General features: G+C 38.6%; 1 protein-coding gene across 1 annotated transcript in view; it reads right to left on the reverse strand.

Moving 5' to 3' along the window:
• LOC139717900 (uncharacterized) overlaps positions 1–23,935 on the reverse strand; it is a 59,775-nt gene that overhangs the window by 18,705 nt on the left and 17,135 nt on the right. Inside the window, exons 5-17 of the mRNA XM_071629386.1 lie at positions 22,773–22,814; positions 21,984–22,042; positions 19,948–20,066; positions 18,729–18,841; positions 17,871–18,083; positions 16,047–16,088; positions 13,965–14,026; positions 8,068–8,198; positions 6,964–7,076; positions 5,061–5,273; positions 2,987–3,019; positions 2,236–2,288; positions 215–339 (exon numbers count right to left, since the gene is read on the reverse strand). Of these exons, the coding sequence (XP_071485487.1) occupies positions 215–339; positions 2,236–2,288; positions 2,987–3,019; positions 5,061–5,273; positions 6,964–7,076; positions 8,068–8,198; positions 13,965–14,026; positions 16,047–16,088; positions 17,871–18,083; positions 18,729–18,841; positions 19,948–20,066; positions 21,984–22,042; positions 22,773–22,814 (1,318 nt within the window). The remainder of the gene's footprint in view (positions 1–214; positions 340–2,235; positions 2,289–2,986; positions 3,020–5,060; positions 5,274–6,963; positions 7,077–8,067; positions 8,199–13,964; positions 14,027–16,046; positions 16,089–17,870; positions 18,084–18,728; positions 18,842–19,947; positions 20,067–21,983; positions 22,043–22,772; positions 22,815–23,935) is intronic.

Below are 23,935 nucleotides of genomic sequence, written 5' to 3' on the forward strand. Positions count from 1 at the left end.
CAGAGTTACCACAGCTGCAGCCAGGAATAACCATTCAGTATAGAGATTAGATAGGTTGTTGCTGTGGTAACTTCAATTACTGAAAGTCAAATCTATCATAAATATCTGAAAAAAACCCACACAAAAACAAAAGCAAGACACTACTCCAAACAAATCCAATTTTGGAGGGAAGGAGCAGACAGCAACCCCGGATTTATAGAGACAAGATTTTCACCTGGAGATGCGGCGAGTTGTCATGGTGATGGAGCCATCTTCTGACGAGGTCTCATAGGTCGAGACTCGGTGGTACGGGTAGATATCCCTTTGCAGGTGGGAGATTACATACCAGGTGCCGACATACTGGTGGTATGAGCAATAGATAGAACATCTTACAGCATATAGCATATCAGACAACATTGTAAAAACAGCTTGGTGTCTGTTGCAATTCATTCTTTTTTAATAGTAAAGTTTAATACCTTGAGTTAAGGTCTCAATTTCTTCATGAACTTTTCTTCATGAACAAAAAAACATCTAGCATCCAAAACATGGACAGAGAGGGAGCTGCAATTAGGAATCTTTCTTCCAAATTCAAGAAAATATGGAGATCAGCACGTACAGTATTCATCGCATAATCGGGACAGGTTGGGAGTAGCAAACACGGCCCCTTTAAGCTGGGTGCCCGATTTCGCGATGAGCACTCACCATACACTAGCGGCATACGACATGCACATGTAGTGCATACACACACACACACACACACACACACACACACAAACACCTGCATACTGACGTACTGTACATGTACATGAATACACAACCACGCCAACCCCTCGGCGCGACCCTCTAGCTCATTCACAACTGAGGAAGATTGTGACATACACACAGATCACAGTGTATTGAAAGTTGAAACACTCAGAGACGAGGAATTTGGACTTTGCCCTCAAAGTGTATGACTGAGATTAAACAACGTATACAGCCTGAGCTGTGTGAGCGAGGCATGTTTTTTATTGGATGTGAGTAGGAATTGCAAGCGAGCACGTGCCTTTGCTTATGTAGGGGAGAAGAATGTTCGCGAAAGCATGTGTCTCGCAATGGCATGGATACTTATACACGGCGCTTTCGTGGCTATGCATGTACGTGTACTAGATGGACGGAGGTCAAAACACACCAGTCTGAAGCTTGCTTTGTAAGATCGATGTAAACGACAACTGATAGGGAATCTTTGAAATATTGTTGTAGTATTTTGGTAGATTTTTTGTGTAAAATATCAACAAAATCAAAGATCGCTTGAAGAAAAATTGTCCCGTTTATCAGAGGTCCCCGCCCGATTATCCAGTGAAAATAACATGCATTGGAAATGTTTCTGGGAAGCGTATGTCATTTAAGCGAGGTTCCCGATTATCAGATGCCCGATTATGCGATGAATACTGTACTACATGATGATGACATTCCCTTTATTTTTTCTTTGACCATGCAAAAAATGAGTTAACATTGTACTTTCCCAATTTTATCATTCTCTTGATGCAAATTAGGTCCATACTCATTCACAAGGTGTTCATTAAAATAACTTAAAGATAGCCTAAAGTTAATTACATACACAGCAGAAACATGCCAAATGCAATGACTTCTATCATAACGAAGTATATTCTTTTAAAAAAATATGGATGAAGAAGGTATTGACCACCTGATAATACAAGAAATCTATGCTAAAAGCTACTCCATGTTCTTGTTATCATATGTTGCTATATGAAATCAACTAGTAGAACCTACAAATCAGATAGCACTCCACAAATGATTATCATGGTGTACCAAATTGAACAGAAGTGTTATTTATGTGGTCCATGAGTTGTACATTTGTAAGTAACAGATGTAGGCTAACATACATAAGATTGTAAGCAAACACCATGAAACAAAGAATATTCTCATCCTCATTTATTTCATTTTGTTTCAGCTGCATCCAAACCATTGATATACTCATGCACTTAGCAACATATTGCCAATTTGAAGCTGCTTCATTAGCAGCCACATATCTATTTCGTGCTCAAAGAAGACCACAATACAAGTTGGACAGATGGTTACACGGCACATAGCTGCATCAGCACAATTGTCCAGCAGAAGCCCCAGTGTCAAACAACAGGAATTACCGGTAGGAGGGTTTGGATAATCACTACTCAGGTCATCTTTGCCAATGAGAAAAGCAAAGCCAGTATAAAGCACGAGGGGCTAATCACAGAAAACTGGAAAGAAGACACTCACCCGTGAAGAATCAAAATCCTCCATGACTTCAAAGTTGGACACGGAACAACGCTCTGAAGTTTGACAAAGAAGAAAAAGAAAAAATGCCATAGGATAAATAAATTAGCAGTAATCATCATGACAATGAATAATTTTCAGTGATTCTGTTGTCAATCCACTGAGACAAAAGATTTTGGTACAGACAGAACAGCAATTACAGGAACAGAAATTGCCATATACATCCAAAAAAGCTCTCAAAAAGTAAAGTCAATCTGACGATAGGGGGGGGGGGGGGGGGGTGTAAACAATACTACAGATTTTCTGTGGATTTATTTGGACAAAAAAACCCCGAATCATTATTCTTGGGGGAGGGGGGGAAGGAGCTTATTGTCTAGTAACAGCAGTTAGGTTTTCATTTCTTTAGTTAAAGACTCTGATGTGTATTACAGCAAGATTTCAAACACAACATTGAGAGACATCTTTCTTCAACAGTGCCAAATTTTGTGATGTTTACAAAAGGGATACATGACATTTAAGTCTCATATTACTGACTAAATCTATGCTCACACTGTCTACATTTTGTACAGGAAATATTGACTACTGTCATTAACTCTTTGTATCACATAAACATCAACTTAGATTTGCTATAAGAGAGAATCGTAGTAACTCTGAATATGGAACATTATTCCATCTTTACTTCCTAGGTATTTTGACTTCATTCTTTCTACAAACATCTTATGATGTACAAGGAAAACCTAAAGTCCTGTCTTACCTTCAACAGAGATTCCCAGAGATGTGTCACATGCTGCAAGATGTAAGCAGGAAAAAAATCAGACATGGCATGCTTTCCACTTCTGAGAGAAGATATTGAAATTTATAAGTGAATGGACATTGGCAATTTGGAGAAATGATGGATACACGAAATCTGAACTTGTGAGGCTCCCATAGAATGTCATAAAGACACTTTTCTGATTTATTTCAAGGAAAGAAGGTGGTAGTGGGATGAGGGGAGAAATCATCTGGAATTAACCCTCCAGATTTGCCTATGGCCTTTAACCCGTTGAGGATGAGTCCCGAGTATACTTGGGCAGGTGTCTATGGGAAATGCGTGTTGTAGCAAAATCAAACCGTCCTCAACAGGTTAAAGAGACATGGATATAATTCTCGCTATCGCCAATGACGTAAAAAGTACCTGGATGTTGATTTAAACGTCATTTACGGTGCATTATGGGATAGTCCGGTAGCAAAGTCACTTCCGTTCATACGCGCGTGATACGTGACTAATGCTATTTACACACACAACCGACTGTATTCTACGTGTACTTCCGCTTTTCTCGACTTGAATTACAGCTTTAATATGATTTGGAATTTCTCCATTCCTAAGAAATTGCTGTTAATAAGACTATTGGTTGTTGCTGCGAAGCTGCCATGTGTTGTTCGCACGACAATAAATGAAAAAAATCTGCAGAAATAGGACCCTTACCTGCATGCGAGACGTGACGTGGCCGCGTGGGTGAAGTTTGCGGGTGACTCCACAGCGCAATACGTGCACGCGCGACTTACTAGTAGTGGTAGCAGCACTAGTTAGTAGGCCTAGTGCCTACTTACATTGTACTTACTTGGAAGAAGTTGCTTCGGAGACAGGATAAATTCGAGGTCACTGTTCGTTCCCGATTGTGTTTGCGACATTTCAACAGAGAACAAATTAAAAAAGGATGGGCATTCTATGACGATATACTGTATATCCAGGTGGGTGAATATTTTCCAGCATATTTTCAGCGTATGCAGAGATGACTGATCTGTTGACTGTGATGTGCACATCGATCGCATGATCAAGCAGTACGCTGTACCGGTATGTGTTAGCTTATGCGCTGCGTGCAGTGGTGCATGCTAATACAAGGCCGGCCGCCAGCGGGGACTACAGTGTACGAGTATGACAGGCCTGGCCACTCGCTGGCTCGGGCGGTACAGTGGCCTACTGTACTAGTACCCGTGGTCGGCGCGGCGCTATAGGTAAGGTACACGTACATGCACGCTAGCGTTGTGCAAATTATACCCCGCGCCGGAAGTGCCCTTGCTACCAAGTGCACTAAATCTTGACGAAAAAGCCACATCCGGGTACTTTTTACGTCATTGGCGATAGCGAGAATTGACTAGCCCTCAACAAAACTGCATAAACCTGTTCAAGAGTTCAGAGTCCCCTGAGACATATATATGTGCGACCTGATATCATGGTTTGATCACATCTAATTTATGGCAACGAATTTCATGGATTATATTTCATTACTTACTTATGCATACTCTCTTCTGTACAAAATGAATTTACTTCTATCAGACTTTTGTGCAAAGAGTAGGAAACTCAATATCACACTCTGTGGAGGGAAAAAGATAGGCACAGAAGTCAAAGTATTTCAAATTTGCTCTTTTCATAAGTACGTACCCCTCTGCAGTACCCCTATTGATTCAGTTCAATTCAATTCAAATCTATTGTCCATTTCTGGCTATTTGTCTGCATGCAAGCATACATAGAATGCATTCAAACAAGACGCAAGTGTATTTTATAAGCTGTTATTTTTCGCAAGGGTTTGATTTTCGCGAATTTCGTGAATCACAGCCGGATCGCGAATTTAACAACACGCAAAAATGTCGCCATGGGCTAGGGTAATAGTGCATTTACAATAGCCTCAGTGTCAATTTGCAAAAAACAACATCTCGCGAAAATGATCGTCACCTCCTTATTCGCGAAAATATCTGTACATAAAATAACAGCTCATACAGTAACACAAATCAAGAACCTGACTTCTGCAGGAAAAAAAGTGGGTGCAAAAATTGAGGACATGGCTTACCATCGGGAATGTCCCTGAGCTGGGCGGGGTCCACACACAGGTCCTCTAGGATTGAGAGGAGGTGACTACGGGCCACGCCCGACATCGTGAGCCTCCTACTCAGGAGCTGCACTGTGACTTGCCCTTCCTGACAGGTGCCGTCGAGTTCCGTGCCCCCGCAGCTGTAGAACAGGGCGTGGTCTACGTAGTCCGTGTGTACCACCCAGAAGTCCTCTGCAGGCAGCAAAGCATGCCGAGGGTAGGGAAGAATGAGGGTCACAGGGGTGCAATCTATATCCCATGCAAGATACCATTTCTCCATGTGGAGTTCTCAAGGGGTTAAAATTCATGATATTCCTGCATGAATTCCTGGGTTGTAGCTGCTTGAAATAACAAAATAGTCAAACCACTCATGCTAATAATAACACTCTAGATACCAACAGACACAACAACAGCAACAACAAATTTGTTATCTGTAAGCATTTATCTATGTCTACCCAAATAGCAAACATAAAGGTCTGTTGACTTTTGATACACAATGCCACATCCAATGACCAAATGTAAAAACAAAAGGAGCCAATTCTTGACAACATGATTTCATTTCAACACAAACAAAATTATAATTTTAGTGATGGTGAATTCTGTGATCTGATTGGTCAAAGACACAAGCAATATTTCCAATATTATGCGAATTAGGTCATTGCTCCATTGTATTTCACAACTCATATTCATAGTGTGCACATGTATATGTACATGTACATGATGTGCCGATCAATCTTGTGCAGACACCAAACACGACTCAAAGCCAGTAAATTGAACATCAAAAATCCATTAAAAAGCGAGAGTTTATCTAGGGCCGAGATCTAGATGTAGAGTGTCTAGTCGTCACAGTGAATGATATAATCATTTGTGTCCAGCTTGTTTTCGTGTATTACATTAACAAGCCGGGGGTAGCTAACAATATGACCGACCGGCTATCATAGTTCAAACAAGGCTGTCCTAGAACAGTGATTGTACCAACATAGTTTGTTATCCTTTATTTCCAGCATAGGTGCCCGTTGAAGTCTTGCAATATTCTTCTTGCTAGAATTGATAGTTTGGCGATTCTTTTGACTATTTCTGGAATCGAACATTTAATCCGACTGACAAATCTAACATAAGGATGACGTGTTGTCGCTATAACAACAACTTGAGACCAACAGACAAATGAAGGGCCCCGTAGATCAACATGGATTTGAAACCATCCATGATCTCTACACAAACTTTGTTGACTAGTTGGTATCTCAGACTTGACCCCTCCCAAGGCCCCCAAGAATCACAGTGCATACATCGCTGATGAGGCTGCCCTGAACAAAGAATACTAAATGAAGAAAGAAACATTAACTCTTCATGTGCCATGATAAAAATCCCCTGTGTGCCACATTATTTTGAGACACTAACAATGAGAAAGCATTCTTTTTTTAAAGTCTCTAACTTTTATAGATTTCTGTTGAGCTGGACAAATAGTGGGTAAAGTTGGACAGAAAATGGCAAGTTTTGTTTTGATGTACATTGTATTATTGCATGACAAATTTATGATTGTTTTTCTTTCACATGATCAGTAGCTACATTACTGTAAAGGCATGACTTTTGCACACACAACAGTGACAGAAAATTACAATTTACCCGCAAATCCAGTAGGGAACACCGCTTGATAGTCAATCATCATATAAAATGCAGGCTATATGTGAGAGGAATGGAAGCGCGAGGAATGCTTTCATTGTACCTCGGCATTTGGCAATTTATTGATTGGATTGGGCGGGTTTGTGCGTTTGAGCAGAATATGAGAAATTGGCACGCCGTCGACTGAGTCAGACGTGCAAACGTGGCACATAAAGAGTTAAAAGAAATTGTACGACCTTGCTAGTCTTCCGTCAAGACCTACCACTTGTGTCTGTTTGTACCCCTCTGAGTTGCACCCTCAGTCTGGCTGGTGAGGGCGACTGCTCCTGTTCGCTGATCACATACTCTTCACGGTGGAGACGACACGCATTCTCCCTAAATGGCACCAGGGCAATGCCAGATGGGGGAAAAAAAACATTTGTCATGAATGCTACTTGTTGAATGATAATTGCTGTGAATTTTGAACTTTTCAATCAGTGGGTAAAAAGATCAAATTTTGGGGGAGCTGAAGTAGAAATAGTAAAAAGCAAAATAAATATTGCCTGCCTGCTTGACACACAGCAAAAAAAAAAGAGGAGAAAGTACATATCAATAATACTAAAGAAGCACTCTGAGAGCGCAGACCTCCACCAAGCATGCCGCTCATTTCCACCACTGATCTTGTTCTTCCATAGAGATACATGTATCAGTGATTTCCACCCATACGTACTTATATCATTGTGTGCTGAAAGTCGCCGGATTTCCCAATATAGAAGCTTTTGTTACATCATAAACCCTCAGCTGCACGGCGCACCTCGCCCTAGCAGAAACTAAAGCACGCACTTTAGTGCGCGCATGCAAACCTCAAATATGCGCAGCCTGAACTCCCAAGTTCATTGACCCTACCTGCCAAAATATCAAAAATCCTTCATAAATTCCCAAAAAATTCTCAGATCACTACTAAGATTTAATCATCTGTTACTTGTATCATTCTAAACCTTTTCTGCAAGTTTTATCCAAATCCGTTAACTACTTTTTGAGTTATTTTGCACATGGACAAACTAACAAACAAACAAACGAACAAACAAACCAACAGTAACGAAAACATAACCTCCTCCCTTGGCGGAGGTAATAAAAAAGACCTACTTGAGTACCTACTTGAAGTTCTGAAAGGAACAAGGTAACAATAGATAAGATTTGTATGGCGTATTGTAGAAATGAGTGGTGATGCTTCTGAGAGAGAATTAGTTCACTTATGAAGCATTCATAGCAAAGAAGTTAGTAATTTAGAAAACTGGATTGTTGGATATTTTTACTAAAGTTCAGGAGGCAATAAAATATGTCCTATTTAGATTAATGGGGCTGGGGAGATGATGATGTTTCTCACCCGCTGTTGAAGACTAATTGCGTTGCCATGGTGATGGAGCCATCCTCCTCCAAAGTGAGGTCGGAGAAGCGTCGGTAAGGATCGCTGTCACTGTCTGGGAGATCTGAGGTGGTGTACCACCTCCCAGCAAACTGCAAAGAGCATCGAGCAAAAAAGATTTTGAGAGGAGTGCTAAACTTTAAGCATTGAATGGTTACTAATCCTGGCACCTGTTGCAAAAAAAAAATTTCACCTGAGAAAAACTCTGGTAGGAACTGAAAAGTCAGGTTAATATGATCCTGCCATTGAATCTGACACAGGAAAACACTGTTAAAAAGTACCCTCACCTTTCTCACTTCAAAGAGGTGTTTGTGAACAACCATTCCCCCTTCCAGTTACCTTTACTTGACAGAAAAAAAAAATTCATGTGGAAAAAAAATGTAATTTCTCTTTCTTGACTTTGTATCTGAATAGAATTTCTGTGAAATTTTGTTTCTCAGATATAATGGTAGACCTGGGAAGCTGTGACAACATCATGCCATCTTACTTGCATATTAAAGTGATGTGACTAATATTGCTGCTTTGGGGAAAAATAAAGGGAGAAACTACACAAATTCATAATTTTCTTGCTATACGTCTGACCCATATAAAATCTCTACCATTTCATATGTTTGATTTTTCTGTGTAGGTCATAGTCAACATAGCCATGGAGGAATGGCCTGTCACTTTAACAAAGGTGAGCTCATCTACTAATGATTCAACCACATGGACAACATGACTACAAGTGGTAGTCAGTAGCATGTACTATCTATTAAAATATACTAGCAGTGTGAGCAGGAGGCAGATTTTTGTTGTTGATGTTTTCTCTACCCTGGTGAAAATCTGATGACGAAAGTGGAAGCTTTTTGTCAGATCTGCATTTCTTATTAAAGTCAACATTATTCACTTTGACACATTTTGATTTCATTTATCATACATATCTTAAAATGAATTCTTCTGGTGATTTGCCAAAATGCGGTATTAGTGGTAGAATGGTATCTTTTGCTAAGAACAATTTTATAACACTCATTGTCCTCTTTATCCATTTTCTCTCAAGTCTTGTATAAGTCAGGCTTACAAAATTCGTTGCATTCAGATAAGATCTATCTGAGAGCGTGTTTTAACAAATTGTTAAGTGATGTTTTCATTAAGACTTAAAGGGACATTCCAGACGATTTTCATAATTTCACATCATGTAGTACATAAATGAACAGCTCCATGTATACAACTGGAAGAAAAGAAATGGCAATCTTTTTCGTTGGCCCCGTTTAAGAGCACGGAAGATGTTAATTTACGATGGTTTCAGTTTGAAATAGTTAATAGAATTTTATATACAAATAAGATGTTGAATAGAATTGGATTGGTTGAAAGAAGTGAATGTTCATTCTGTAATGTGTATGTTGAGACTTTAATACATTTTTTTAGTGAGTGTCAATATGTTCATAGATTGTGGGTTGAAGTAAGAGAATGGATTAATATTAACACGGGGTTAGAAATAACATTTACGACGGAAAATAAATTATTTGGTTTTGGGGGAATGAACAATTCGGCATTGAATTGTATTACCATGCTTGTGAGATATGAAATTTATGTTTGTAAAATAAGAAAAATAATACCTCGTTTTGATTTATGTAAATATAGTATAAGGGAATATTATGATAGAGAGAAATTTATCGCAAGAAATAATCATAAGTTGCAAGTGTTTCGGAAAAAATGGTGTCTTTTTAGACGCCTTTTTTCTTGATGTATATTGTATTGAATTCGAAAAAAAGCATGATGTTATTTGAAATATGTTGTTATATGTGTATAGATGAAAGAGAATAATAAATATCCCAGTGAGGGGAAAAAAAACCCAGCTCCATGTATAGATATGTGGAATTTATTGTGGTTCTTGAGCAGAGAAACAATGCTTTGAAAAACCTTAAACAAATTACACTGAACAAGGATGATGACATAGGAGATTCACATATTTAAGAAATGTAGCAGTGTAATTCCATTACAATACTGCTTGCTTGCGAGTTCACCTGTGTATAATCTATGCCTGCCTTCTTCTTTTGTTCTGCTTCCTTGAGCCCCAACGCATGCATTCTTGTGGTGACCCTGCCATGTCATCGTCCTTGTTCATGACAATTTTGTTATAAATTTCAAAAATATTCTTATTCTTTATCCCAATTATCATAAATTCTGCAACTCTGTCCTCAGTGTAACTAATTTGTAGTTGTTCAAATGTAAAAATCTGAAAATCATCGGGAGGTCTCCTTTAAGTGAAGTACACATAATTTTTTGCATTTTTTTTTTTAAATTTTAGGGTGTGCTTGGCTTCTCTTTTTGTAAAACCGACAAACAAAGATTCTCTTACCTTCAGTGAACTGAAATGAATGTCAACCTGGCATGGCCAGGAAAGAACTACAAGTTAAACAACTTAAATTGTGTACTGTGGTATGTTAATGTTTGACATGGAAAACAACAGCAGCAACAACAAACAGCAACAGAAGCAAAGACAACAAACAAACAAAAACTCAACAAAAACATGAAATAAAATGGAATTAAAGTGCAAGTACCGTCCAGGGGATATCTGGACCCAGCTGTGATATGTGATGTGAACAGGAAACAGAAGTAAAGTGACAAGAAAACACAGGACCCTGGGATACAGACTGGTCCAGTAAATCCCACATGCTGAATGATTAAACATAGCCTTGGAGAAGACAAATGTTTGTCTAGCACCAAGGACACAGCAACACGCAGCACCCCCATCCATCCAACCACCCCCCCCCCCCCCCATCCTTCCTCACCCTGATGCACTCCTCTTCCAGCCCAACGCTCAGCTCGTTAGCGTGTTATCTTGCCCGAAGTTCCCGAGCAAAGTGCAGTTTGATCAAATTCTCAGGGCCATGCATTATCCCAGTGTTTGGACAAGTCTTGGGCACATTTCCATTGATGCTTCTGCTGTCAATAACCCCCCTCACATGATTACACGTGGCAGAGTTATAGTATTGTGCTCACCTGTGCTTCAAACAATGATTTTGAAATTCCCCTTTAAAGATATGATGGACTACATTTGTCTACAGCAAACAAGCAGTTTCCATTGGTTCAGATGAAGTCATATCATGTTTACTTTATTGCTTTCATTTGTTCTCTACTTTCACCTTTTGCTATTCCTTATCTCCTTCGCCTTCTCCTTCTCTCTTTCCATCTTGTACTTCCTCTTTTGAAAGTTTGATAAATGTTGATTGAGTTTGAGTGTGTATTTTATTTTGATGAAGCAGACTTAATTGACTCATTTGATGTTCTTAGACCAAACCATGAGGTGGTGAAATGAGTTCTTGTTTTTATTCTTTTTCATTAGAGTATTTAATATACACTCAAGATACATTTTACTTTTGTAGTTCATGATCACAAACTTGGTTGATTTGGACATAATCTATGTTACAATTCTTATTTAAGTCAAATGTGTTTGCTATTTATGTGGAATAGAATCAATAAAGATATGAGACATAAAGTATATGTGTCAACATACTAGAACTGCAATTACACACACACACACTTACAATGCACCCACAAGCAAATAAGAAAAAAAAGGACATTAGTTGTGACACAGAAACAGAGCCCTGGATAGAAAAAAACTAGAAATGTCGCTACGGCGACTGATGCCTCCGCCATAATGCATGATTCTCCCAATAGGTGTATAGTACAATGTCTTCACAATGTGTGATGACAGTTTCACATAACTGGCAAAATATCGAAATAACAGGTTTATCAGAAATATCTTGAATGTTCACTTTCCACGAACTGGGTTTGCTATAATTGTCTATTAAAGAGTGCAGGTACACATATTTGGGGAATTGGAAATTTTTACTTGACTTCTGACCGACCTTATTATAACTTTATGCATTGAGTATAATTTTCAAAATATGAAGAAAGAGTGTAATTACCAGTACAAAATATATATATATTTTTCATTTAAACCTAACCTTTGACCTTTGACCTTCTGGCTGGAAATTTCCAAGAGAATCTCCATTAAGTAATACATGTACATATATTAAATTTTAAAACTAATAATGCAATCATTGCATATACTAGTACAGGCGTATATGAGGGAAATAGTAACATTTTGAGAAGTTGACCTTGACCTTTGACCCCTGACTATTGACCCATGACCCCTAAATTCCCTAGATAATCCCTGCCAGTCAGTACATGTATGTACCAAGTTCAATGAAGATACATTGAACCATTTGTGAGAAAAGTGATATTGCAACATTTTCACCTAACCTTTGACCTTATGACATGAAACTCTCTCTGGAGAATCTTTATGCAGTAGTATATGTCTACACTAAGTTTCAAGAAAATAACTGCAGGCATTGCATAGATATGGGGGAAATAGCAACATTTTTAGCATTTGACCTTGACCTTTTGACCTTTGACCTCTTGTCAATGTCACTAAAATCTACTCAACTAATTGTCCCATCATACATCATCCTTGGACCAAGTTTGGTGAAAGCTGCTTCATCCAGTTTTGAGTTATCACGTAAACAGATAAATTTTAGGATTTGACCTTGATCTTTGACCTTTGACCTCTGTCCGATTTCACTGAAAAACTAATCAAATAATTGTCCCATCATACATCATCCTCCAACAAAGTTTGGTGAAATTTGCTCCATACAGTCTTGAGTTATCGCGTAAACGGATAAATTTCATGATTTGACCTGGACCTTTGACCTTTGACCTTTAGCCGATTTCACCTAAAATCTAATCAAATCATTGCCCCATCATACTTCATACTTGGACCAAGTTTGGTAAAATTCCAGTAAATATTACTCAAGTTATCGCGTAAAAGAAAGCGGACGGACGTACGGACGGACGGACGGACAACCCGAAAACATAATGCCTCCGGCACCACTACGTGGCGGAGGCATAAAAATGTGTTCGACTGGAGAAACAGGAATGAGATATCTGATGAATACTATAAAAGTGGATATTTTCGCGAGACTAATTTTCCGCGATCAGAGGGGTAAGATGAGTTTCGCGTGTTTTTAATTCCGCAGAATCAAGACATCAACTACTGGAACATATGGCGAGCAAAAATATTCGCGTGCTTTTATTTTCGCGCTAGTTTCGGGTTGCGCGAAAGTTTCAACACCGCGAAAATTTCCACCTTTACAGTAATACATGTACAGCAGAACATAGAGAGGGGAACTCACATCACAGTGTCATATATTACAGGTATTACAGACAGCAAGAGAGCAATATGAGAGAAAGGGATAGATGTATAAAGGGGAGGAAAAAGATGTGTGAGATGTTTTTCTCAGACACCATCTACCTGTGGAACAACCTGCCTCAAGATGCAGTGAACTCAACTTCATTTGACACCTTCAAATCAAAGATCCAAGATGTCACCTTCAACTAGCCACCCAGGGCAGAACAGAATGATTTTAACTTGTACAATTATTTTTATAGAAACATCATTATATTTTTTTGTGCATTTATATGCCCGGAGTCTCATGTCTGTCACATGGGAGAGCCCACCAAGCGTGTGAGTTTACTCTCAGGAGGTTCTGCACAGTACAGGAAGAAGAAGAAGAGTGAGAATAAGATATAGACAGTGAGTGAGAGAGATATATAGAGATACTTATGCTTACAGGAAAAAAAAAATATATCTATGGGAGAATTGAATAGTGAGAAATATAAAGATATTGTATAAAGAAACAGATATTGAGTGTGATGCACAGAATTAGAAAAGAGGTAGTGAGAGAAGCTTTGGAAGAAGCAAAAAAGACAGAAACAGAAAACTGACAGACAGACAGAGATAGAGAGAAACACACGCACATACACACATACACAGTGACAACCACAGACACACAACAGATACAGAGGGAGCATACCTTGTGCTTGTCAAATGTTTGCATTGTGGGGAGGCTTTGGACGGCACATTCATTGGCAGTGTCTGCAAAGCAACAACAGATCAGCAAGGAAAAAAAATAAACACTGCAATCTTTGATAGGAAATTGTTGTTGTTGTTTGTCAAACCGTTTGTTGAAAGGTGCACCTCTTGTATTAAATATCCTATGCAGCTAGGTTGCTTCATAAAAATGATGAAGTTCTGTCAGATGATTTTGAAGTGACACTGAAGCACTGAGAATTGAAATATGGCAAGAGATCTTGAAATTGACTTTTTCACAGGCAATACTCTGATTTTTCTCAAACATCTTGAAATGCAATGTACATTGTACCTCATCAATGTCCATTGATGTACAAAACTTAATGAAATGTCACTTTCTTTTGATTTGCAACATTATAGTTGTTATGAGAAAGATGAGCCAAGAAAGACAGTCACAAGGCCAAAACAAACCAAAAAATTTCAAAGGGCACAGTTAACATTTCATAGCATGCTGCATCAAACATTTCTACGTAGTGTCTGGGTACTGCCGGTGGAAGAATAACCCTAAGAAGTTGAATGACAAAAAGTAACTAGCACTTTTAACTCTGATGTTAAAGACAATAAAAAGTTTTGGTACCTCAAAAGTTTCCTTGAATTTCCTTGTCTTAGTTTGTGTTTCAGGTTAAAGTACCTTTCATATAACTAACACTGTGAGACTAACTCGCCCCAAAGTGCTCTCATGTCTTAGTAATCATGCAATTAACTGCGACCAGCAGCCCCATACGCATAGCGACCAGCAGTCCCATACGCATAGCGTAATCGGGCTTCGCATTGTAGCATTCAGGATCATGACAGATTTAGTATCGCAGGATAAATGTTAACTTAAAATCCCAAAAATTCTTCAATTTGAAGACTTACCAATTAAGGTGAAGTATTGAAAACAGGCTTCGGGCAGCGTTTGGTTCTGCCTATAGTCCCTTTCTGTTCGAATTGATGACTGAATGTGACTCGGCCGAGAGGACCTTGGGAGAGCTACATACACTGAATACTACAGCCAGTGCATGCGAACACATCACGTGCGCACAAATTTCAAAGCCATCAACGGATAAGATGTTTGTGTGCGCATGCGCTGGCTGTAGTAGTCAGTGTATGTACAAACTGTAGCTCTCCCAAGGTCCTCTCGCCCGAGTCACATTCAGTCATCAATTCGAAAAGAAAGGGACTACTGGCAGAACCAAACGTTGTTCGAAGCCTGTTTTCAATACTTCAACTTAATTGGTAAGTCTTCAAATCGAAGAAATTTTTTGATTTTAAGTTGACATTTACCCGCGATACTAATTCTGTCATGATCCTGAATGCTACAATGCGAAGCCCCATTACGCTATGCGTATGGGGCTGCTGGTCGCAGTTAGCTATGCGTACAATGGGCTGCACGCTGCTGGTCGCAATCAGTGGTTTCGTACAATATTTATCGACGCTGTACGGCGACGGCTCTGGTACGAAACCATTATTGCATGATTACTAAGACATGAGAGCACTTTGGGGCGAGTAATTCTCACAGACAACGTACTTTAACTTGAAACACAAACCAAGACAAGGAAATTCAGGGAAACTTTTGAGGTACCAAAACTTTTTATTATCTTTAATAATCAATTGCACTAATCATTTCATCACCAGGTTTCTTTGCCATTTGTTTACAACAAATGTCCTCCCTCCTCCCCCCTCACAGAGAGAATATCCCACAATGTTCCACCGGTGAGTGAACAAAACAAAGTGTTCCACAATCACATTATCTTCATCCCTAATTACTGACCAGTATTTGTGTTTTGTTTTTTGTTTTTCATTTTGATTGGTATGCTCTTACGGGAAATGTATATGAACAAACTTTCCACTTTTTCTTTTTCCTGAAAGTGCATCTCTGGCATCATTGCTTATAATCAGTGGTCACTCCCCACAAACTCAGAGGTCTTACTCAGCTAGGCTAATACAATGAATAGTACCTTCCATCTATTACCATTTTGACTGTGTATACATTGTGATGATATTGCGGCTGTAGAGAACATGAGAATCAAACAGTGCATCTCACCTTCATCTGTAAGGGCTGCTGACTCGAGCCTTTCATCGCACTCTGCAAATTGTAAGTAATGAATCCATGAACAATTAGCTTAATCAACAAGGCGGAAAATGGAGCAGAAAAGAGTAAACTACTGCAGTTTTAAGCAGAAAATTTTCCTTTACATTGCTATACTAATTATCACTGTTTTCATCATTATTGCAACAAAAATATCTTGATTACCTTTACTGAGCCGGCATGATTTATCATTTAATGCAACCATGTTAATTCTTTGGAGCTCATTCATATGGAGTTTACAGACAAGTCAATCATTAAAGTACAGTTGAACCTCTCTTATCCGGCCTCCCTTTTTCCAGATCTCTCTATTATACGGACGCAATCTTGCCGTGATTTTTTTTTTTTTGATAATTACGGGAGGAAAGGGGGATTCCCAACTCCTTGAGAACTCCTACACAAACACACATGAATTACATATTACTTCCAACATGATTAACATACATTACATCAAATTTCCTTCCAAATTGCTTACCTTCAGACATTTTAACATCCCCAAACATCCCCAAATCATCGCAAGAACATGGACAGATTATGCGCTCGAGTCCTCTCATATTGCATTGCCACCTATAGGTCCATACACAGCCGTCGATATGACTAGATAGACATGCATTGTTTCGAGTCATTGGCTGAGCAACGAATGATATTGAACACTCAAAAATTGTTCACACACAGTACACACACAAAGAGAGAGAGGGAAACCATCTAACAATGGCGACCTACAGTCGACTTTGCCGAGCCGTGATGATCGAATTTTGAAGCGTAGTTTCGTCGACTCGTACTGTTTATTTTCAAGATCTACTTGATACATTTCTTAATAATTATTTAGGTAAATCATCCCAAGAATTTATAAAAGAAAATGATTTCATTCTTGCAAACACGAACCTCTATTTTGGGGCCTGTTACTGAGTGTAACAATGAAAAGGTTGCAGTATACACATTACTGCATGTGGTACTACAATGGGCTACATCAGTACATGTGTATGTATATGTACATGTATAAAGCATTGAGTCTCCCGTATCCGGCGAAATCCCTTATCCGGATGAGCCTCGGTCCTGACTTGTCCGGATACGAGAGGTTCAACTGTACTGAGTGGCAGTGAAATCTTGATGCAGATGACATTTTACAGAGCATCAATTCATTGTCTTAAAGATGTGCATAAAGGACAAACTTTTAGTTCATTAACAAGAAAAATATGGCTTTGTATGTGGTAGTAAACATCAAAGGTGCTTTAAAATCTGTCATCATGTTCTGTGATTGTGCTGTGACTAGAAATTTCTCTTTTCGGAAAAGATCTCTTTTGTTTGCTTCTGTAGTTTTCTGTTCAGTTCTATTGTACTAAATCTATCACGTCTGTCATGGGTATTATCTTTCAGCACATCCCTGCAGACATACAAGATAATTCCTTCATACACATGGACATTTTTGGTTTGTACTATTTTTAGGTGTGTTTGCATGACATAAAGATACACACTGTCGAGTGAGATAAAAGTGATATCTATTACTATGATGATAATATTGCCCCAGTCTGTAATACTATCCCAGATTTTTTATTTTTTGTGTGTGTGTGACATTCAGACTGTTTTTTAAACCTGAATTGGAGTATGCACATTTTAAACTTTTTCACAGACTACTGTATTTTACAAAACATATACACTGTCTAAACAGAGTAACTTTGGGACTAAGGCATGACAGCAGTAGTATTGACATTGTTAGTAAGGTACATACAAGCATTAGTTCTGCACAAAGGCGAACTGTCAGTCAGTAACTGCCTTGCCTACCAAGGGGTGTGTCCATCAGACGCCTGGTATCCACACACATCTCCTCCAAGAGTCCTTCCATGTGAGTCCTTGCCTCCACCGACAAAGTGGGGCTCCGACTCATCAGCCATGCGTGGGCTGCCCCATCCCGACACACCCCCCTGGAGTCACGCTCTACACAGCTGTACACCAGCGAGTGATCTGTGTAATCGGTGTAGATTATCCAGTAGTCCTCTGTGGGAAAGAGGAAAGAACATGAAGCATGGGGTTGACAGACCTCCCAAAATATGGAATTTCTTTTAGTTTGTTTCTTTAGTTTTCATATTTTTAAGAGGAAGCTAGCCAACAGACAAGCACAACTGTGAAATAAAAATCAGCTTTGAAGTTTGAAAGAAGTTTAAAGAGAGAAGGTATTCAAACACATTATGTCACATCAAGGCACTATGATAACATGTTGCATCACAAATGTCACCAGTTTTGACTTTTTAACATTTTCAGACATTGAAACTTGGAGCAGATATTGTTTGTTGCAGTGTCAAAGTTTCGGTCTTATGTCTCTAATTTCATTTATCTCATCCAGATCACTTTATCCTTCATTTTTCTTCTCCACTTCTTGTGACTTATCAGGGTGTTGTGGTGATGGGTCACACATATTTCTGCCTTTGTTGCTGATGTCAAATGTAGCAAAATATGACACTAAAAAATAAACAACAAAAATCTTTTTTGTCATTTTTCTGAGTAACACAAGATTAAATGTGCATGCACATGACTTTTTCACCCTGCTAAAAATAAAATCATCTTTCTCCCCTGAGACGCAAAAGAAGAAGAGGGAGAGAAAAAGAGGAAAAATCACATTGCGGGAAGGTCTGTGTCACTCACCCCCGTAGACAGGCATTCCAAAGGGCTTGAGAACCATCTTGGAATCGATGTCACTCTCCTCTGGAATGTAGGCTGCACCGTGGAACTTCCAGGCGGAGTCACATTCGTTGGGACTACGCCAAATCCCGGGGATGAGAGAGGCAGAGCGCACAAAAGCATTTGTGAACATTTTCAAAAAGCACAACAACACAAAAAATACAACACTGAAATGCTAAATTTTTAGCAAAAAAAGTCCCCCCCCCCAAAAAAAAAAAAAAAAAAAAAGAGAGAGAAAGAAATAAAAAGTTATGGCAAATTATAAATCATGGGGACACACAGGACAAGAAATGAGGTAGATGAAGGCTATAACAGTCAGGGCAGCAGGGTCTCTATTATCAGGCAGGATCGAATCTTATATTGTGGCATACACAAATGACTGACATCTTAAGCACACACTTACGATATTTTTCCTCATTGCTCCTAACGACTACAGTGTATATCTAAAGTCTGCTGGATGTGAGACAGAAATGATATATTCACATCTTCTAAAGCTAACTTATGATTCTTTATGCACTATAAGGACAAAACTAAATGCAACGGTGTTTTCTTCTTTTTTTCATGTTTAAAACCATCTTTTTTTTCAATGTCAATTTGGCCATACAGAGACTTAAGAGGCCCTTATTACATAAATTGCACCATGGAAAAATGGATATATTAGCAGACACAATAAGATGCCTTTATGGCTGCTGCATGACCGGAGGTAAACATAGTGAAGTTCAAAATTTATGACCTTGGTCCCATATCTACTATGTAAGTCTTTGTTTGAATAGGATTTATCTGTTGCAACAGTGTCCTCCCCCCCCCCCCCCCCTTTACTCCTTACCTCAAAGAAAGAAAGAGCGAAAAAAATTAAGCTGGACTGTAACAGTGAAGAAAATTTGGGAAGCATTCTAGTGCCGACATGGAATTCTTGCCCAAATCTCAAGGCTTTCTGGGGATTCAACATCTGTCATCACCGGCATGGATACTGCTTCAAATCTGTGACATTCCACATCTTGGAATCGCTGGTAACTATGGCGACAGACATGAACTGAAAAGGACCACACTCTCGCCCCGTCATTTCAACAACTGCAGCACGTATTACCCCCATAACTGAGTCCAGCTGTTTGAAACATGTTGCTATGGCAACCAATCATCCAAGAGGATGCCACTTTGGTGGTCTCAAAGCATCAGTACCCACCTCGAGACGCGGTGTGTCACCATGTCGAGGCTGCCCTCGTTGACTGTGTACTGTGAGATGCGGTGATAGGGGTACATTCTCTCCTGCATGTGGGCTATCACATACCATGTGCCTGTGTACTGCATGAATGAAAAACTCATGTTTATGGATGCATAAAGCCCACATATACACATAAATATAAAAATATATACATAGATATCAGAGAGAGAAGGGGAGGAGAGGAACATGGTATAAAAAATAAGAGCATGAAAAATTTTGATGTCACTCAGTACTCTCAAATAAAAATGTCTCTCAATAGGTAACCTGTACTCTAAATGGTACTTGCCAGGTAAAATGGTAGATATGCTGTTCTAGCTTTGAACCATTTGTTATCTGTGTATATCTCTTGTACGTAATGCTGGTGGAAGGCACATTTCCAGATGTGTATTTGTGGACAATATAATATTAGAATTGATTCAATTCAAATGAATTACCAAGTGATCACATTCCAACATCAGAAATAACACAGCAATTCAAGTGGCATCTATCTATGTCAACTTGGAGCCCTGGTTCAGTTCTTTTATGAAAAATTTGTGGAACAGGAGATGTATTTTATTTTTTCTTAAGAGATGTATTTTTTTTTCTTCAGAGCTGAACAGTAAAGTCCCATCATTTTATCCACAAATCAACTGTTATACCTGTGACATTTCTTTTAGAATTAGCTTTGCATAAATTCACTGATTAGTGCAACATAACTCTTGGTAAGTGGGACTTGTGCCATTCTGTTTTTTCAACTTAAAAAAAAAAAAATCATATGACCATTCCAGGAATGTTCCTGTCTGACAGAAACTTTACTTCTTGAACCTTGATTGGACTTGTCTCATATCATGTCTTCTTTCAAACAATTATGACTAAAAGATACAACAAACTTGAAATGTAGTCTTTTACATTCATCACATGCTTGTTTCTCAACATACACTAAAGACACAAAAAGATTTCAGTACATAGATTTCAACAAAAAAAAGGACACTGAAAATATCTACCAGGAATAGGATGACATGACACAATGTAGCAGACAAAGATAGAATAAAAAGATGTGGTGTTGATAGTACATTGGTTACCAAATATGACACACTATTACCCTTTCTTTGTCTGTGTGTGAGTGTGTTTCACATGGATAGATAATATGATATATGCTGCTAGCACTTCAAGCAAATTGACAGTACAGTGTATAGCATGCTCACAGCAGATAGAACAAGGAACACATACACATAGCTGTATCTAACTCAACAATGCAGTGCACACTTGTGATGTTAATAAAGCGGACACACTTTGTACTGCTTATTACTTTCATATCAAACTGTACTTTGCTCGGGACAACAGTTAGAGCAACAAGAACCTGGGATGCTCAAGGGGGGAGTTCACCTACTCATTCTCAAGTGACTGACACAAGTTGTCTGTTTACGTTGTAGGGGTACTATATATCATGCATATATACGCATAGGTCGTATAAGATTGTAGATACAAGTGGTTCTGTTTTTGCTAATTTCACAAGTCAATTGACATTTGCACAATGAATAAAGTGCCAAAATAATTGCTTCAAGCAATGTAACTACCGTTTATATCTTCTCCAAAAGGAGAAATTGCTTTTGTGTTTCACTTTTCAAAATGGGAAACTACCAGGTACTTGTCATTGTCTGTTGCTGCAATTCTCAACAAAACAAATTCAACAACTAGTGGCATTGTCTTATTCATTCCAATTAGCATGATATCATGGCAAACAAAATTTATGACGAACTGTAACACCAGAAATATTTGAGCCATGATACTTTCGCAAATTGGAGCCGACGGCCTTTTGTACGGCATGAAATTTTCGCAAATGGCCAACCATCACAGCGCACTACATTGTACTGGCATTCAATGCAATGTGTAGACAAAAATTGTTGCGAGCCTGTTACTTTTACAAATCTTGACTCCTTGCACAATTCTCAACAGTTTCATGCATGCTAGAATTTCTGCTTTTATATCAAAATAGAAGAAAAAAAAAACATTATTACCTGTTCCATGTCGAAGTTGGCCATGGTCTGTATGTCGCCCACTAGACACATTTGCTCCTCTGAGATGTTAAAAAACGAAAGTTTTTAAAATAGGGACACTATCCTAAAAGCACACAACACAAACTTCCAGAAAAACTGGCCTTATGGTCTGTATTTTGTACAGAGCATCTTCTCTTATCTCATGATTACCTCATATCTCATACCTCATATGAATACCAGCTATTATTATTATAAATCTTCGCATATTAAAAAGACAACAATATAATAAAATTCAGACCACTACATGCATTATCGAGTCATTTCACGACACAATTGGACAATCTTAATCACTTTTGACCAGAAAACTAGTCCATTCCTTAGATAGAACAAATACTTTGAAAATGTGATGATTATGATAACAGTATTCATAATAATAACAACAACAACCTATATATATGATAAAGTGTTTATGATATCAATGACAATGCTTCAACTGCCACTAAAATAACAGATGATATAATTTATCATGAACATACAATGTATCCATAAATTCTTTACAGCGATAATGACACCTAGCCTAAAATGAAAATTTCTGAAATCAAAATGTCTATAGCTGCACCTGAATACCTGTCACAATCATTTGCCCCTGGGTGACGTCATTTCTTTTCCAATTTTTTGCATGGCAGTAGTTTAATCTAATGGCAGCTTATCATATGATGAAATATATAGGCTCACAAGCACTGTTGAACACATGTCAAATTAACAAGAAATAAAACTAGCTCAGCACATTGACTACATAATGACAATTACCATGTGCAGGCTCTGAGGGTACACCAAGCTGTGCATCACAATCTGTAAGACAAAGTAAGGGGGGGGGGGGGGGGGAGAGAAAGAAAAATATGTCATCTTCACTTGAAATTATCACAAAATGTGCATGATCTTTACAGTTTGTTGATGGCAATGTGTAATAATGAGTTTTGATTAAACTTCAAACCCATTTATTTCTATTAGAACAGAACTGATGATCATGTATAGTTGATCATTTGTATTCGAAGCTGATTTAATGTGTTTGTTTGTTTGCTTGTTTTGATAATTGTTAAGTGTTTCAAAACATATTGTATCAAGCACCATATAAACATTTCATATTATCATTACTATCATTATTTCATTTTAATAACTGCAAGAGGGCAACTGAATACTTAAGAGCAATCAACCACGGAAACTGCAGCAAGAAGGCCCCTCTTGAGGGACTGGGCATTGTCAATGCCTCTTGCTCATGGGTCTTACACTCCTGGCAGGGGACTTGAACCAGGGACCTTTAGATCAAGAGTCTGTGGTCTTAACCACTGACCAACCAAAGCTTCCTAATGCTAAGTTATTGCTGGTAAGCATATATTCTGTAGTATTCCAGATGAATAAATATGAGACAATAGTAGTGCCTATAATGAATGACATTTGCCACAGAGCTCACTAGATAAACAGGGCTCATAGGCCAACTGGATAGGCCACCCTATGCCAATAGGACCAAAAAATCATGAGCAGTCCTACAATGTAGTAGTGCAGTTTAATAGTTTGACCCTTTATTCCTCTGATGCATACAGTTGACATTGACTAATGATTTTCATCGGATCTTCTCTTGTTAGAAATTGACCTGACAAAGAAAAACAAAACAACTCGGAAGAAAAGTAGGACACCTGATAGAAGCATGGGGAAACTTTGACATAGTGCACTACAAAGCAAACAAGATCAAGTCCAAATATAGATCTCCATATGCATCCTGTATGCTGACACCACCCTAAAGTACATACAATGTACACAAAAGTATGTAGAATCAAACAAAGGGCATGTCAACATATTTCATCTATTACGAACAAACCACTCTGCTAATTACTCTTTAGTTACCTCCATTTGATCTGATCTCAAGAGATTTTCTCACGTAAACTGGAGATAGCAAAGTATGAATCTGCTCCCCC

This window comes from Diadema antillarum, unplaced genomic scaffold (assembly GCF_040938485.1).
Source record: "Diadema antillarum isolate AM-2024a unplaced genomic scaffold, OU_Dant_1.0 scf00000085, whole genome shotgun sequence".
NCBI classification, from domain to species: domain Eukaryota; kingdom Metazoa; phylum Echinodermata; class Echinoidea; order Diadematoida; family Diadematidae; genus Diadema; species Diadema antillarum.